Genomic DNA, 13770 nt, shown 5'->3' with positions numbered 1-13770 from the left:
CCCCCCGCCAGAAGCGCCTATGGCCTCACCGAGGGCGCCGCCCCGGCTCTCGCGATACCTCAGGAGCCTCGCGCGACTGGATGCAGGAAGCTGGCTTCCGCGGGGCCACGTGCAGTCACCGCTCCCACGACGTTCCTTGCTTTCATGTCCGGGTCTGGGACTCGAGTGATTAACCTGAGCCCAAACCGGTTTGGCTCAGTGGATAGAGCGTCGGCCTGCGGACTGAGGGATCCCAGGTTCCATTCCGGTCAAGGGCATGTACCTTGGCTGCGGGCACATCCCCCGTGGGAGGTGTGCAGAAGGCAGCTGATCGATGTTTCTGACTCTCTCCCTTTCTCTCTGTAAAAATCAATAATTTATATATGTATATAAATTTTTTAAAGAATGATTTTATATATAAATATATATATAATTTTTTTTAAAAAGAATGATTGCCGAAACAGGTTTGGCTCAGTGGATAGAGCGTCGGCCTGCGGACTGAAAGGTCCGGGGTTCGATTCCGGTCAAGGGCATGTGCCTTGGTTGAGGGCCATTCCCAGTAGGGGGTGTGCAGGAGGCAGTCAATCAATGATTCTCTCTCATCGATGTTTCTGACTCTCTATCCCTCTCTCTTCCTCTCTGTAAAAAATCAATAAAATGTATAATTTTTTTTTAAAAAAAGAATGATTAGCCGGGCCCGGTTTGGCTCAGTGGATAGAGCGTCGGCCTGCGGACTGAAAGGTCCCAGGTTCGATTCCAGGCAAGGGCATGTACCTTGGTTGCGGGCACATCCCCAGTAGGGGGTGTGCAAGAGGCAGCTGATCGATGGTTCTCTCTCATCGATGTTTCTGACTCTCTATCCCTCTCTCTTCCTCTCTGTGAAAAATCAATAAAATATATTTAAAAAAAAAAAAAAAGATTAATCTGAGAATATGCGGTCCTCAAAACCGATTAATAAAGGACGCAAAATAAAGGCTGTTTCTGACCCCATCACCCTGGGTTATGACATCTGAGTTGCTCACCTAGTTCCCTCTGGCCCCACTGACGGTGAGCTTTTTAGCTGCTGTGTGTAGCTGGCACTGAGAACAGTATCTAGCATTCAAACGAATTCACGGATGGAAGCAGACACCAGCTCTGATAATTAATGGTTGTTGGCCAGCCCAGCAAACAGCTCCAAACTAAGACTTGCAGTTAAAAAGAAAAAATTGTTTGGACTCTGGATATAGCTCTTGAATAGCAATGAGAATCTTTCAACTTTTTCATGACAAAATTTACCACTCTGGGTTAAACCTAAACTTTTTCACATGTTGTTTCATAGTCCTCCCTTCTTCCCCCTTTTTACTCTCCATGTTATATAGGAAATGAACTATGACAAAATAATACCTATCCCTGATAGATATTTTTAAATTTAATTTTATTGTTTAAGGCATTACATATAGTAGTAGATATATCTCCTTTTTTCCCCCCATAGACCTTTCTCCAGCTTCCCCTACCCGCTGTCACATTAAGTAATACATTTAATCCATGGTCACCCATCCTCACTGCTTAACCCATAGGCTGGCATTGCTGCCAAGACAAGTTACCCGTCTTATAGTACTTCAACTTTACTTTTTGATAGTGAATTAGCAAAACATGCCATTGTGTTTGTAAGATCTGAAATGGAAAAACAAAACTAGTTTGCCGAACCAGTTTGGCTCAGTGGACAGAGTATCAGCCTGCAGACTGAAGGGTCCCAGGTTCAATTCCGGTCAAGGGCACGTACTTTGGTTGCAGGCACATCCCCAGTGGGGGGCGGGGGGGGGGGGCGTGCAGGAGGCAGCTGTTTCTCTCATCGATGTTTCTAACTCTCTATCCCTCTCTCTAAAAAAAAATAATAATTTTCTTAAAAACTAGTTTGCTTTCAAGCATCACTGATCTGGGTGACACTTGTCTCCATAGGATAGGCCCATGTTTAGGAGAACCAAGACAATGTCTTAGAATTTAGAATCAAGAAAATTCTGACAAGTTATTAAAAATAGCCTATCCAGCCCTGGTCGGTGTGGCTCAGTTGGCTGAGCATTGTTCATGCATTAAAAGGTCACCAGTTCAATTCCCGGTCAGGGCACATGACTGGGTTTCCAGCTCAGTCCCCAGTAGGGGTTGTGCAGGAAGCAGCTGATGGATGTTTCTCTCACCCTCTCTCTCTCTCTCAAATCAATAAATACATATTTTTAAAATATTGTATATCAAAACTGTATTTGCATTTGTAGTTGCCAGCTTAATTATGACAAATCTCTTATACACGAGATAGACTGTTTAAGGGTTAGTATTCTTTTTGCTAAAAATACTAAACTGTGAAAACATTCCATAAAACACACATAAATAGAATGTATGGATTAAAGTCATGCCTTGTTCTACTACTTCATTTTAATCAGAGACTAAATTATACTCTATTTTTTAAAAATATATTTTATTGATTTTTTACAGAGAGGATGAAAGAGGGATAGAGTTAGAAACATCAATGATGAGAAACATCGATCAGCTGCCTCTTGCACACCCCCTACTGGGGATATGCCAGCAACCAAGGTACATGCCCTTGACAGGAATTGAACCTGGGACCCTTGAGTCTGCAGGCCGATTTTCTATCCACTAAGCCAAGCCAGTCAGGGCAAATTATACACTATTTTAAATTCTGGTCAAAGAAACACATTCACACATTTTATACACAAGGACAATTTTAATCCTGCATTTTCCTGCAGTAATATCCACTGCTGGCTATATATGGATTGAAACTGCATTTGCCAAGAACTGTGAACATTAGGAATCTTTACATGAAGTCACATGTGTTACATAGGCATACAGACATCTTCCAGCACCAACAGCATACATAACACATATCACATAGTCTCGATGGATAAATTTGCTTCATCAAATAATCATATTTAGTAAAATTCAGTTAATGCAGAATTTCTTTTTTTTAATTTACATCTTTACTACACATTCTAAGATTTTAATTATTTATAAAAACATTCAAGATTGTAATTTGCATGGCAATAAACAATAGGTTCTAAATTTATTAAAGGAATCTGTAGCAATTTAAAATACCACCAGTCTTCTTTTCAACTTGTAGCACCTGGCTTAAGACCTTTATAAAAACAAAAGTCTAAATTTGTTTAGTGCATTCATTATAATGGTCAGTTTCTCTTGTGAGAAAAACATGTTTTAGTTGCTATTTCCCAGACAACCTATTGAACAAAGGTTTATAATATCTGCAACTGGTTAGCAAAACTTCACACTCAGATAACCAGAACAAGAACTCCCAGCCTCTATAAATGGCCTTCCACTCAAAACGATGACAGTGTATAAAACGGACTTGGGGTCTGCCCCTACTTAACATTATTAAACACGTTTCCAAGTACTCTTGGAAAATATTTTAAAATAGAGGTGTAATAGTCTACTATATGATGCACCATCATTTCTTTAACCACCTCTCAATTGTTCCTTTATATCATTTGCAATTTGTTTGATAGTAGGAGTAACATTTTGATGAACCTAAGACATACCTTGAGGATAATGTCAAGGAAGTGGTTTATTGAGTCAAACAATGCAGATGGTTTTAAGGCTTGTCAGATACTTGATCAATAATATTCAGAACAGCTTGAACAACACCAGCCAACAGTACGTTTATGGGCCTACAAAGTGGACTTCGTTGGTAACAATGAAGCCCATGCAATCACAAATCTATCAGATGCTCAGGCATCTCGGAACTAACACACCAAGAAGCAAGGAGATAATTATGCCTGGGGATTACAATTCTTTAAAACGTCACTCAGCTTTAAACCAGATTAAATCACGATCAATTGGAAAATGATACACAAACTTCCCACAAAAAGTCTACAGTGTTTTTCCAAAAAGAAAAAGTTTAAAAGACAGAAGGAGAAAAGTCAGGACCAAGTGACCAAAAATTTTTATTTGACTAAATTCTATTTCATGCATAAGCATGACAGTCTCCCTGTTCATCAGACTTTGGCAATAAAAATAAAAAATAAAAACATAAGCAGCCTTGTACAGAACAGTGAAAATGCCAAGGGCGAGGGTAGTCCACAGTTTTACTGTAGGATAAATATTTTTTTTTCCAAAAGGCCTCTCCCCTTTGGCCATATCAACTCTCAGTTCAGACCATTAAATACAGGCAAATTTTCAAAATCACTTCTTCACTTCTCCAAGATCTTCAATGCTATCATCATCCACCTATAAAACACAAATTACATCTCAGGAGTTGTGATAGAAAATAACAGGAAAGCAACCTGCCTTAATAACCTATTTCTATAGATGTGTATGGACCATATACTCACCTCTGGCCATTTTTCCTGAATGACATCAATGATGTCGTCTGTAAAGTCTCCCTGAATGATGATCTCATCCTCCCCTGTCACTGAGGCACCACAGGAGAATTTTTGAGCAAAAAATCTTTGTGCTTCTTTAAGATCAATTTCTGTTATTTTAAGAAAAGAAACAGCAAGACTATAATCAGAATTGTGTGTCAAGGACATTTTCCATTTTGATATTTAATCTGCATTTTAAATTCATAAAACATTATATTCATGGGTTTCATATTTCTTTCAGAGCAATAATTACTATCACAGGCAGTGGTCTTAATTCAGCAATTAAGGTAAACATACAGCCTCGGTACATAAAAATGCCATCACCTATATTCATGACTCGTATAGTAAGATCAAAATAAATCCAGGGCCCTAGCTGGTTTGGCTCAGTGGATAGAGTGTAGGCTTGCAGACCAAAGGATCCCTGGTTCAATTCCAGCCAAGGGCATGTAGCTTGGTTACAGGCTCCTCCCCAGCCAGGGCCCTGGTCAGGGCACATGCAAAAGGCAACCAATCGATGTGTTTCTCCCACATCGATATTTCTCTCTGTCTTTCTCCTTCTCTAAAAAAAAAAAAAAAAAAAAAAAAAAAAAAAACCAATGGAAAAATATCCTTGGGTGAGGATTTAAAAAATAATAATAAACCAACAAGTTAATCAATCCAGGAACACATGAATTTCATTACACATACACTTCTGAGTACAATGAAGTTCTTTTGTTTATCCCTTTCTGTATCTCTTTAAAAAAAAAAAAAAAAAAAAAAAAAAAAAAAGGATCATTTACAGCAGAGAAATAAACCTAATATTTGTAAGGTGGTCCAGTGGTTGTTTTCCAAGCTGTGTCGTCACACGAAGGGACCTTGATTTGCAGTCTCACTATTCATTCAAGGCCTCCACACAGGACCTTCTGCCACCACCACATTCTCTCACCCTCTACTGTCATTCCTGGAGGGGACGAGTCATTTCACAACCCTCTGCCACCAAGCCGCAGGGCCAAAGGAGCAGCACTCACTGGTGGGTGTCAAAAGGAACCCTATTTTGCCCTCTTCATTCTACAAAAAATGTACCCATGCAGAAATTCTGGAGAGGAAAAAGTTAAGCCAGTTTTCTCTGCAGAAGACATTAAAATGTCTTCCAAATTTGATTTTGAAGCTATAGTAACCAATGCAGAATCTTATTCTGTATCTTCTTAGCAAAAGCAGACCCATGAAGTTTTTATGATTCCAGATTTTTAGAAAGAGAAATATATAGAGAGTTCACATGCTTTAAACACACTGAAGATTAAACTCACCAAAAGTTGCAAGGCCACACACTCTTGTTACATATTTCTTCTTTGCTCTGGGAATTTTGGCTATCGTAACCTTTTGTGGTACGGTCTTCTTTTTTTGTTTTATTTGACCCCTTCCACCTTTATTTATTAAGGAAGAGCTTAGCATTAGTTGTTTTACTTTTAACATATAGAATACTGTCTTTAAAGTTAACTTTAAAAAGGTACCAAATTTTATTTCTACAATTGCTTGTTCTAATAGAAAATTAATGAACACGTGCATGAGTATTCATTCAATAGATATTTAAGTAATATGTGCCAAGCACTGAACTAAGGACACAAAATGAACAGAACACAGCTCCTTCAAGAATTCTTAGTCAAGTGCAACAAGAAAAGTTAAATCTTGCCCTGCCAGCATGGCTCAGTGGTTGAGCATCGACCTATGAACCAGGAGGTCATGTTCAATTCCGGGTCAGGGCACATGCTTGGGTTTTGGGCTCAATCCCCAGTGTGGGGCATGCAGGAGGCAGCCAATCAATGATTCTCTCTCATCATTGATGTTTCTATCTCTCCCTCTCCCTTCCTCTCAGAAATCAATAAAAAATTTATTAAAAAAAGAAATGTTAAATCTTTATAGCAACCTACTATCCTATATAATAAAAGGTTAATATGCAAATTATCCCCTCAGGAGTTCAACCGACCAGGTGTTAGACCAACCAGTAGTTCGCCCGTTTGCTATGACATGTATTGACCACCAAGGGGCGGCATGGAACGAAGGCCCAGCCAGCGGCCTGCAGCTGAGGGAAGGCAGGCCCAATCAGCCCTGATTGCTGGCCAGCCGTAGGGACCCTACCCGTGGTGCACCAGGCCTCTAGTATACTATATCTAGAGGCCGGATGCATGAAATTAATGCAAGAGTAGGCCTTCCTTCCCCGTGCTGCTGGCACTAGCTTTCCCCTGGCATCCGGGACCAGGGCTTCCCTCCGGCCACCGGCTTCATCCAGAAGATCGTCCAGTCTAATTGGCTAGCATATTACGCTTTTATTATTATAGATAGGATCCATAAACATGACACTACCACAGCTTTGAAGAGGAGTGGCTTACCCTGCTTGGGAAGGACAGAATAGGTTTCCTAGTGGAAGTGGCATCTAAGCTCTTGCAGAATAAGGAATTGTCCAGGCTGGAGAGGTTTAAGAAAGGACATTCCAGAAAAAGGAACCAGTTCAGAGATAAGAAAAGGCATTATGTATGAGAACTACACCAGCCTTGATGAAGGACACTTATGGATATGCAGTAAAGCCAGAAAAGCAACAAATTATGTATCAGTCATTAAAGGAACAGTACATCAAGCTTGTAATTTGATTTTACATTGAAGGAGATAAGCCACTGAAATGTGGAGTGAGATGACCAGATTTATGTTTTGTCAAGATCACCCTACAGTGTGGAGGGTGGGTCTGTGAAGAGTTAGGAGGATTGAGAGGCCACGGAGGAGGCTCCTACATTAGTTCAGGCAGAAATTAATCAAAACCTAAACCAAAGCAATGGCAATAGCAATGGCCACTAGGCACAGGATAAAGGCAATAAGAGGGAAAAGTAACAAAATTTAGACCTGACGAAAGGAACAAAACCGAGAACCTAAGATGGGTCTCGGGTTTCTGGCTCAGATGACTCGATAAGCTGCTGTCATTAACCAAAATAGGAGAAACAAAAGACACAGATTTGAGACTTAGAAAGTTTGCTTTGGAAATGCTGCATCTGAGGCGCCTATGGCACCATGCACATTTCCTGTGGAGAGACATAGGCCAGGACCAGAGATACAGCCTGGGGACTTCTAAGTGTCCAAGTTACTAACGTTGAATAATCACCCTAGGAGAACATGCAGAATGAAAGGTCAGAGGGCAGAAGACAGAATCCAGGGGAACACCAACTTCTGAGGGACAGAAGGGAGAAGAGAAGTCTGCACAGAAGATCGAGGAGGAGTGACAGGATGAAAAAGAACGTCACAGAAACCAAGGAAGTACAGCACTTCTCGAGGGGAGTCCTCAGATGCTCTCATCCTTAGTTAGCAACTACCGAGCCTTCGGTGACCTCATTAGAGGGTTTCAGAGGCGTGACAGTTAGGTTAGGGCAGACTGGGCAGTGAACAGTAAGCGAATGGCTAAGAAGGGAAGCAGGGGGATAAGGCAAAGAAAGATATGGGCTCTGGAAATGTTTTGAAAAGATGCAAAATCCTAAAAATATTTATAGGTTAATTTTAGTCACAGGAGAGAATATTTAAAGAAGAAAAAACAGGAGGGGACAGGAACCAGAAGAGAGACAGACAGGTATATATATAACATCAGTTAAAAAAAATTTCAACTGAACTGTCAGAAGTAGTAAGAAAAAAATTATATAAATGTCCTCACTCTAATTAAATAGAATACACAGATAGTTTAATAAGGCAATAAGTTTTCACATCATCAACAAGTTGGCTGGTTGCTTTTTACTTATGTATATGGCAAAAAAAGCATGTTTTCTTAGGTCTAATTTGCTGATGAAGCAACAAATCACACCAGATCCTATCCCCGCTGAAAACATGATTCTGTGCCCCTCTGAGAGATATTCATGAATCCCAACAACAGGCGGGTGTCACTGATGTTGGAAATGCTTTCATCACTGATTTCTACTGGCAGAGGGAAAGTTAAGTTTGTGTCCATCAAATCCTGGCGTTAGGTCTCACCTCTCTTTTGTTTTTTCTTCTCTTCCTCTTCTCCTGCTGGCCCTTGACCCTCACTAATTCCAGCTTCTTGTTTGGGTGAATTTTCTAGATGTAAAAACAAAAATTCAAAAGCATCACTTCCTACTAATGTAAAAAAATCACCTTTGAGCAATCCCACACAAAAATAAGCAATTTTACCAACAATTGAGCGTGGCTATTGTTTTATTTTTGTTAATCCTCGCCCGAGGATATTTTTTCCATTGATTTTTAGAGAAAGTAGAAGGGAGGGAAGGGGAAAGGGGGGAGAGACGGCAGAGGGAGAGGCACTGATGTGAGAGAAACACATCGATTGGTTACCTCTCGCATGGCCTGACCAGGACTGGGGATCGAACCTGCAGCCCAGGTTGGTGCCCTGGTCCAGGGATCAAACTCGAGACTCTTCAATGCACAGTGCGATGCTCTAACCACTGACTAACACCAGCCAAGGCCTTTCCCCAATAATTATTCTCTCCCTGTTCCCTGTTTATCACTATATAACATAGTTATGTCATTTGTCTCATCTTATGTATTTGTCTCTCCTTGGAGAATATAACTTCCAAACACATCTTTTGTTTGCTGCTTTATCCTCAGCATTTGAAACAGGGTGTAGCATATAGTATGCTCACAAGAAATAATTTGTTAAATGACCGAGTGAAAATATATTTGCCTCTAAGTCATTTACTCTTTTTTATATAAAAAAGGTGACATTTTTAACATATACTGTCTCAGAGAGAGAAGACACATGAAGCAGTGTGTGATTTGACATAAGGAATTTTAACCCAAGAACCTAAAATAGTTTTAAAGTTCACAGGTATAGGTTATAATTCTGTAATTATCCTACCAAAAGACTTTCGTATCTTTAAAATAATACCTTACGTGCATTTGTTTTGGGTATAAAAGTTTTGATGAAAGAAAAAAAATGTTCATACCTACTGTAAGTTTTGCAAACTCATTTGGAAAATTCTTCTCTAACCACTGTCTACATTTAGCAACATCAGGCATATATTCACAGTACTGTGGGGGAAAAGAATAAACCGAGTTACAACAAAACATTTTCAATCAACCAATATATTTTCATTTAAAAGCATTCCCATTACTCGCTACATAAAGAATAAAACTAACTACGCCCACCTGCCAGCTTATCCACAGGAAATCTATATGCAACCAGGAAACGCCCCATGAGAAATAAGAAATCAGAAACAAAAAGGAATTAGGCACTTCCTTACTGTAGTAATTTATTTTTCTCCATCAAACAGAAGGGCCATTAGACAGGGAACAGACAAAAACAAGTCCATGTACTTCTTGCTCTGGGCACATGGGTGCCTCGTTATTTTCATGGCTTGCCCAGAGCCTGACTTAGAAGCTTATTAACAGAAATCTTACACATAATTCATGCTTTCCTCTGCTTAGATGTCACATTTTGGCATTAAAGTTACTCTTGTTTTATTAGCTGACTATTCATGAGTGTCATGCAAAAACCAAAACTGTATGGCCAAGTGCAAAAGATGTACAGGAGACTCAAAATCTAAAGATAATTTGTAATTCCATAAAATTATTCTAAACCAAATTTGTCTATTAAAAGGTTGAAAAATCTACTATTAAATGACAGAAAATGAAAAATCAGAAAAAGGTTCTCAAGATAGCTGTAAAATCAATGATCTCAAATGCAGACATTAAAAGAATTTTAAAAGAACTTACCTCTGTTGGTAATGAACACACTGGGGAAATGGAAAGAAAAAGATTTAAAAATGTAAATACATACACACATAGCACTCATCATAACTTTTATTTTAAATTTGGCAAAATGCCTCATTTGTATTTTCCCCTGTATTTTTTCTGTATACTTTTCAAATGCTACCATCAAGCCTTGCTTTTTTGAGGCAAAGACACATGATTAATATCACACTTATAAACTTCAGGGGCACTTTGCTACCATTTCTTTGCAATATACTTTTTCCTTTTCCTATTACTAAAAATAATAAAATAAAATCAATTTCCCTCTACAAATCACTCACTCTTTGTAAACTAGCTTTTCAAGGCAAAAATCTCACGGTCACCTTCAAATGTCACATCACTAAGTGGAACAACCTGACATTATATAGGGATGATCTTATAATTATGCTATGTCAATCTGACCATGATTTTTTTCTTAGTGGAACCTAAAATAATGGCACATCTTATAAAATATAGAACCTCAGATTTGATGAAACAAGATACAAAGAATAGCTTTTAACAGTATACTTTTCCAATAATAATAATAAGCTAGTAGTTATTGTAATGCATTCTTGTCTTAGCTGCTGTACCAGAAGCTTGATTTGAATCATCTGACTTATTTTACAGGCCTCAAGAAAGAAGCCTCTGGCCCTCAGTGAAGTCTGGTAACTTGCCCAAGGTCAGGTAGCTGGAGTCAGGATGCAAACTCTGGGCCATGACTCTAAAGTCAAACAACATAACCCCATAAAATGAGTATATAACAAAACTCAACCAACACTACAAAAAGTTCCCCTGCCTACTCTCTTTGATACTAACGTTAAATTACTATCAAAGGTATTTTTAAGATGTTTTTATTGACGTCAGAGAGAGGAAAGGAGAGGGAGACAGAGAAACATCAATGATGAGAGAGAATCACTGACTGGTTGCCTCATGCACGCCCCCCATCAGGGATCGAGCCCAAAACCCTGACTGGGAATCGAACCATGATCTCCTGGTTCATAGGTTGACGCTCAACCAGTGAGCCACACCGGCCAGGCCAGGCACTATCAACGATATTCAATCAAGGATGAGTTGATACAATGTTTTAACTCAGTAACATCGCCTCTCCTAACTCCAGGTGAGGAGGTCTCTATTCCACTCACATAAGGTAGGTCCGTGAAAACAAGGATCTTTTCCCTACGGAGTCCCAGCACCTAAAACATTGCTAGGCACATAATAGCTGGTCAAAAATACTTGGAAAAAATTAGTATTTACTTGGCCTTTTACTGTCTTGTACCTTTAAAGTTTCCTGAAACTTTCCAAGATGCTAATAAAATTAGAGCATTTCCAATTCACAAATATTTCAATATTGAAAATGAGGAAAAATATTCAAAGGGGGGGGGGGGAGATCCTGATTCAAGCGAAAGCTGATCCTCACCTGAGTCTATTTTTCTATTGATTTTTAGGGAAAGTGGGAGACAGAAAGGCAGAGAGAAACACTGATATGAGTGAAACACATCACTAGATTGCCTCCAGCTCGAGCCCCGACTGCTACCACGGTACATACCCTTAACCGGAATCGAACCCCGGGACCCTTTGTTCTGCAGGCCTACATGTTCTATCCACTGAGCCAAACTGGCCAGGTCTATTTTTTTAATCAAACCAAGAACACTGTCCCAAGACTGTCCTTCCATACACATCACTGAAACCTCACCATCTTCGGCCCCTGACACCCTCCCTCTACTACACACTATACTAGCACAAAGCGGTCCATGCCTCCAGGCGTGCACCACGCTTTTTCTTCCCCACTTCCTTGTCATTCCAAGAAGCCCCCTTTCACGGCTAGATTAGCCAGTAACATGAGATAGTCTATCTGCATGTCTCTATTCCAAAGGGACGGTTAGCTTCGCCCAAGACACGAGTCCCACAGACCCCCCTTCAAATGAAGGGTTCACCCAATGACGAAGACCAATTGAAAAAGGGTGTCTGGCCAAAACCGGTTGGGCTCAGTGGATAGAGTGTCAGCCTGTGGACTGAAGAGTTCCAGGTTCGATTCTGGTCAAGGGCATGTACCTTGCTTGTGAGCACATCTCCAGTGGGGGGTGTGCAAGAGGCAGCTGATCAATGTTTCTAACTCTCTATATCTCTCTCCCTTCCTCTCTGTAAAAAAAAAAAAAAAAAAAAAAAATCAATAAAATATATATTTTTTATGAATATATTTTTTTTAAAAGAAAGAAAAAATGGTGTCTGAAACCAAACGAGTGAAACGATGATCACAAGGCATACAAACACAGTTATCAAAAAACAAGCAAACAAAAAACAAACCCTGCCACACACTTGCCTCCACAGTAAAGGACCCGGAGTGGGTAATCTGCATCTAACTTGATATTGCTCCTGGAGTCTCCTTTGCAATCATGCCCCCCGGATTCAGAAATGTCAGCAGCCATCTCACAAACCTGTAAGCGAGGGGAAAAGAACACATCTGGACCAAGACCCCGTAGCAGCAGAGCTCGGGTGTCGTCCGGCCTCCATCTCTCCTGGGGTCCAGGGAATGAGTCAAGCAGCCATTAGGATTCACAAAATAGGAGCAATTCCGGGCACACCCTCTTTATCAGGTCTACAGGGAAGCAAGAGACTGGGAGGGGCAGAGGGCACTAATTAAAAAAGAGGAAATACTGGGCAGGATAACTTCGGTAGAGACAGGGCAAAAGGTCTGAGATCACTAGGAAGATATGCAACCCGCAGCCCTACAGGCCACACAGAGCAGGTGGAAGAAAAGAACCTACACAGAAGGGGGGGAGGTCCCCCCCAGAGGTGCCCAGAGGGCAGGGCGTGGGGGCAGCGACCCGCCGAGGGAATCCAGAGCCGGGATGGGAGTGGGAGGGGACGGGGAGACCAGAGTCCCGGGAGAGAGCATAAGGCAAGAGAACCGAGAAGAGGCAGGAAGTAAGGAAAGTGGGGTGACCAAGGCGGCCCAGGTGCGGAGCGGTGAGACCTGGAGCCGAGGGGCTCCTCCCGGGGACACCTGAGGGGCCCATGTGGGCGGGGATGCGGAGACAGGCGCCCGGCCCGGCCCCTTCCGCCGGGCAGCAGCACCTTAGCCTCTCCCCCCCACGCTCTCTCTAGACGCGGCTCTCCGAAGCGGGAACAATCGCGAGGGGTCGCTTACCCGGGCGGTCGTACCGCCGCAGACGCCTCCGCTCCCGCCACTACCGCCTGCTGAACCGACACATGCGACTCCTCTTCCCCGGCCCGGGCCACCCGAGAGCCCGTCAGCCGGCGCGGTCCCGCGAGACAATGAGCCTTTCTCGCGAGACTCAGGCCGCCGCCGCTGGGTGGCTGTCGCGAGAAGCCGGAGAGGCGTGGTTGAGGAAGTGCGGAGCATGCGCGTTGCGTTCGGGCTGGCGGGGGGCGGGGCCAAGCCGCGGAGGGCCAGATCGCCAGTAGGGGGTGCTCGCGACCCGTGAGAGAGGGCGGCCGGGCGGCCGGGCGGCCGGAGGGCGGAGGGGAGGCCGATTGGAAACGCGCGTGGACATCCGCGGTGACTCCCGGGGAAGGAGCCCGGAGGCTTTGCCCCGCAGCCTGGGATGCACCCTGGAGTCCTAGCCTCGCGCCTGGTGGATAAGTCAGCCCTCCGCCGGGAGATGGCAGCTGGGAAAAGCGTTTTTTGTTCCATTTCAACCCCGTTCCCTACAATTGGCAGAATTATTATTATTAATTTTTAAAGATGTTGTCG

General features: G+C 42.1%; 1 protein-coding gene across 1 annotated transcript; it reads right to left on the bottom strand.

Moving 5' to 3' along the window:
• Window positions 1-3908: 3908 nt before the first annotated feature.
• Window positions 3909-13331, bottom strand: DENR (density regulated re-initiation and release factor). Its single transcript, XM_084867553.1, has 8 exons — window positions 13204-13331; window positions 12376-12490; window positions 10041-10060; window positions 9272-9356; window positions 8325-8408; window positions 5630-5746; window positions 4314-4453; window positions 3909-4209 (listed from the first exon to the last, which is right to left on the bottom strand). Exons 2-8 carry the CDS (start codon window positions 12479-12481, stop codon window positions 4165-4167), a joined length of 597 nt encoding a protein of 198 aa, XP_084723679.1. The 5' UTR covers window positions 12482-12490; window positions 13204-13331; the 3' UTR covers window positions 3909-4164.
• Between the last annotated feature and the right edge of the window lie 439 nt (window positions 13332-13770).

Source organism: Pipistrellus hanaki, assembly GCF_964339955.1.
Source record: "Pipistrellus hanaki genome assembly, chromosome: 19".
In the NCBI taxonomy this organism is placed as follows: Eukaryota; Metazoa; Chordata; class Mammalia; order Chiroptera; family Vespertilionidae; genus Pipistrellus; species Pipistrellus hanaki.
Note: the sequence above shows the minus strand (reverse complement) of the source record. Positions and strands in the feature narration are given on the sequence as shown.

Excerpts from the sequence above, each read along its gene's own strand:
- DENR (XM_084867553.1), bottom strand. The coding sequence starts at position 12,481 with ATGGCTGCTGACATTTCTGAATCCGGGGGGCATGATTGCAAAGGAGAC. Across the intron at positions 5,747-8,324 it reads GAAGAAAAAACAAAAGAGAG|GTGGAAGGGGTCAAATAAAA; the intron begins GTGAGACCTAAC and ends TAATAAATAAAG. Across the intron at positions 4,210-4,313 it reads TTCAGGAAAAATGGCCAGAG|GTGGATGATGATAGCATTGA; the intron begins GTGAGTATATGG and ends TGTGTTTTATAG.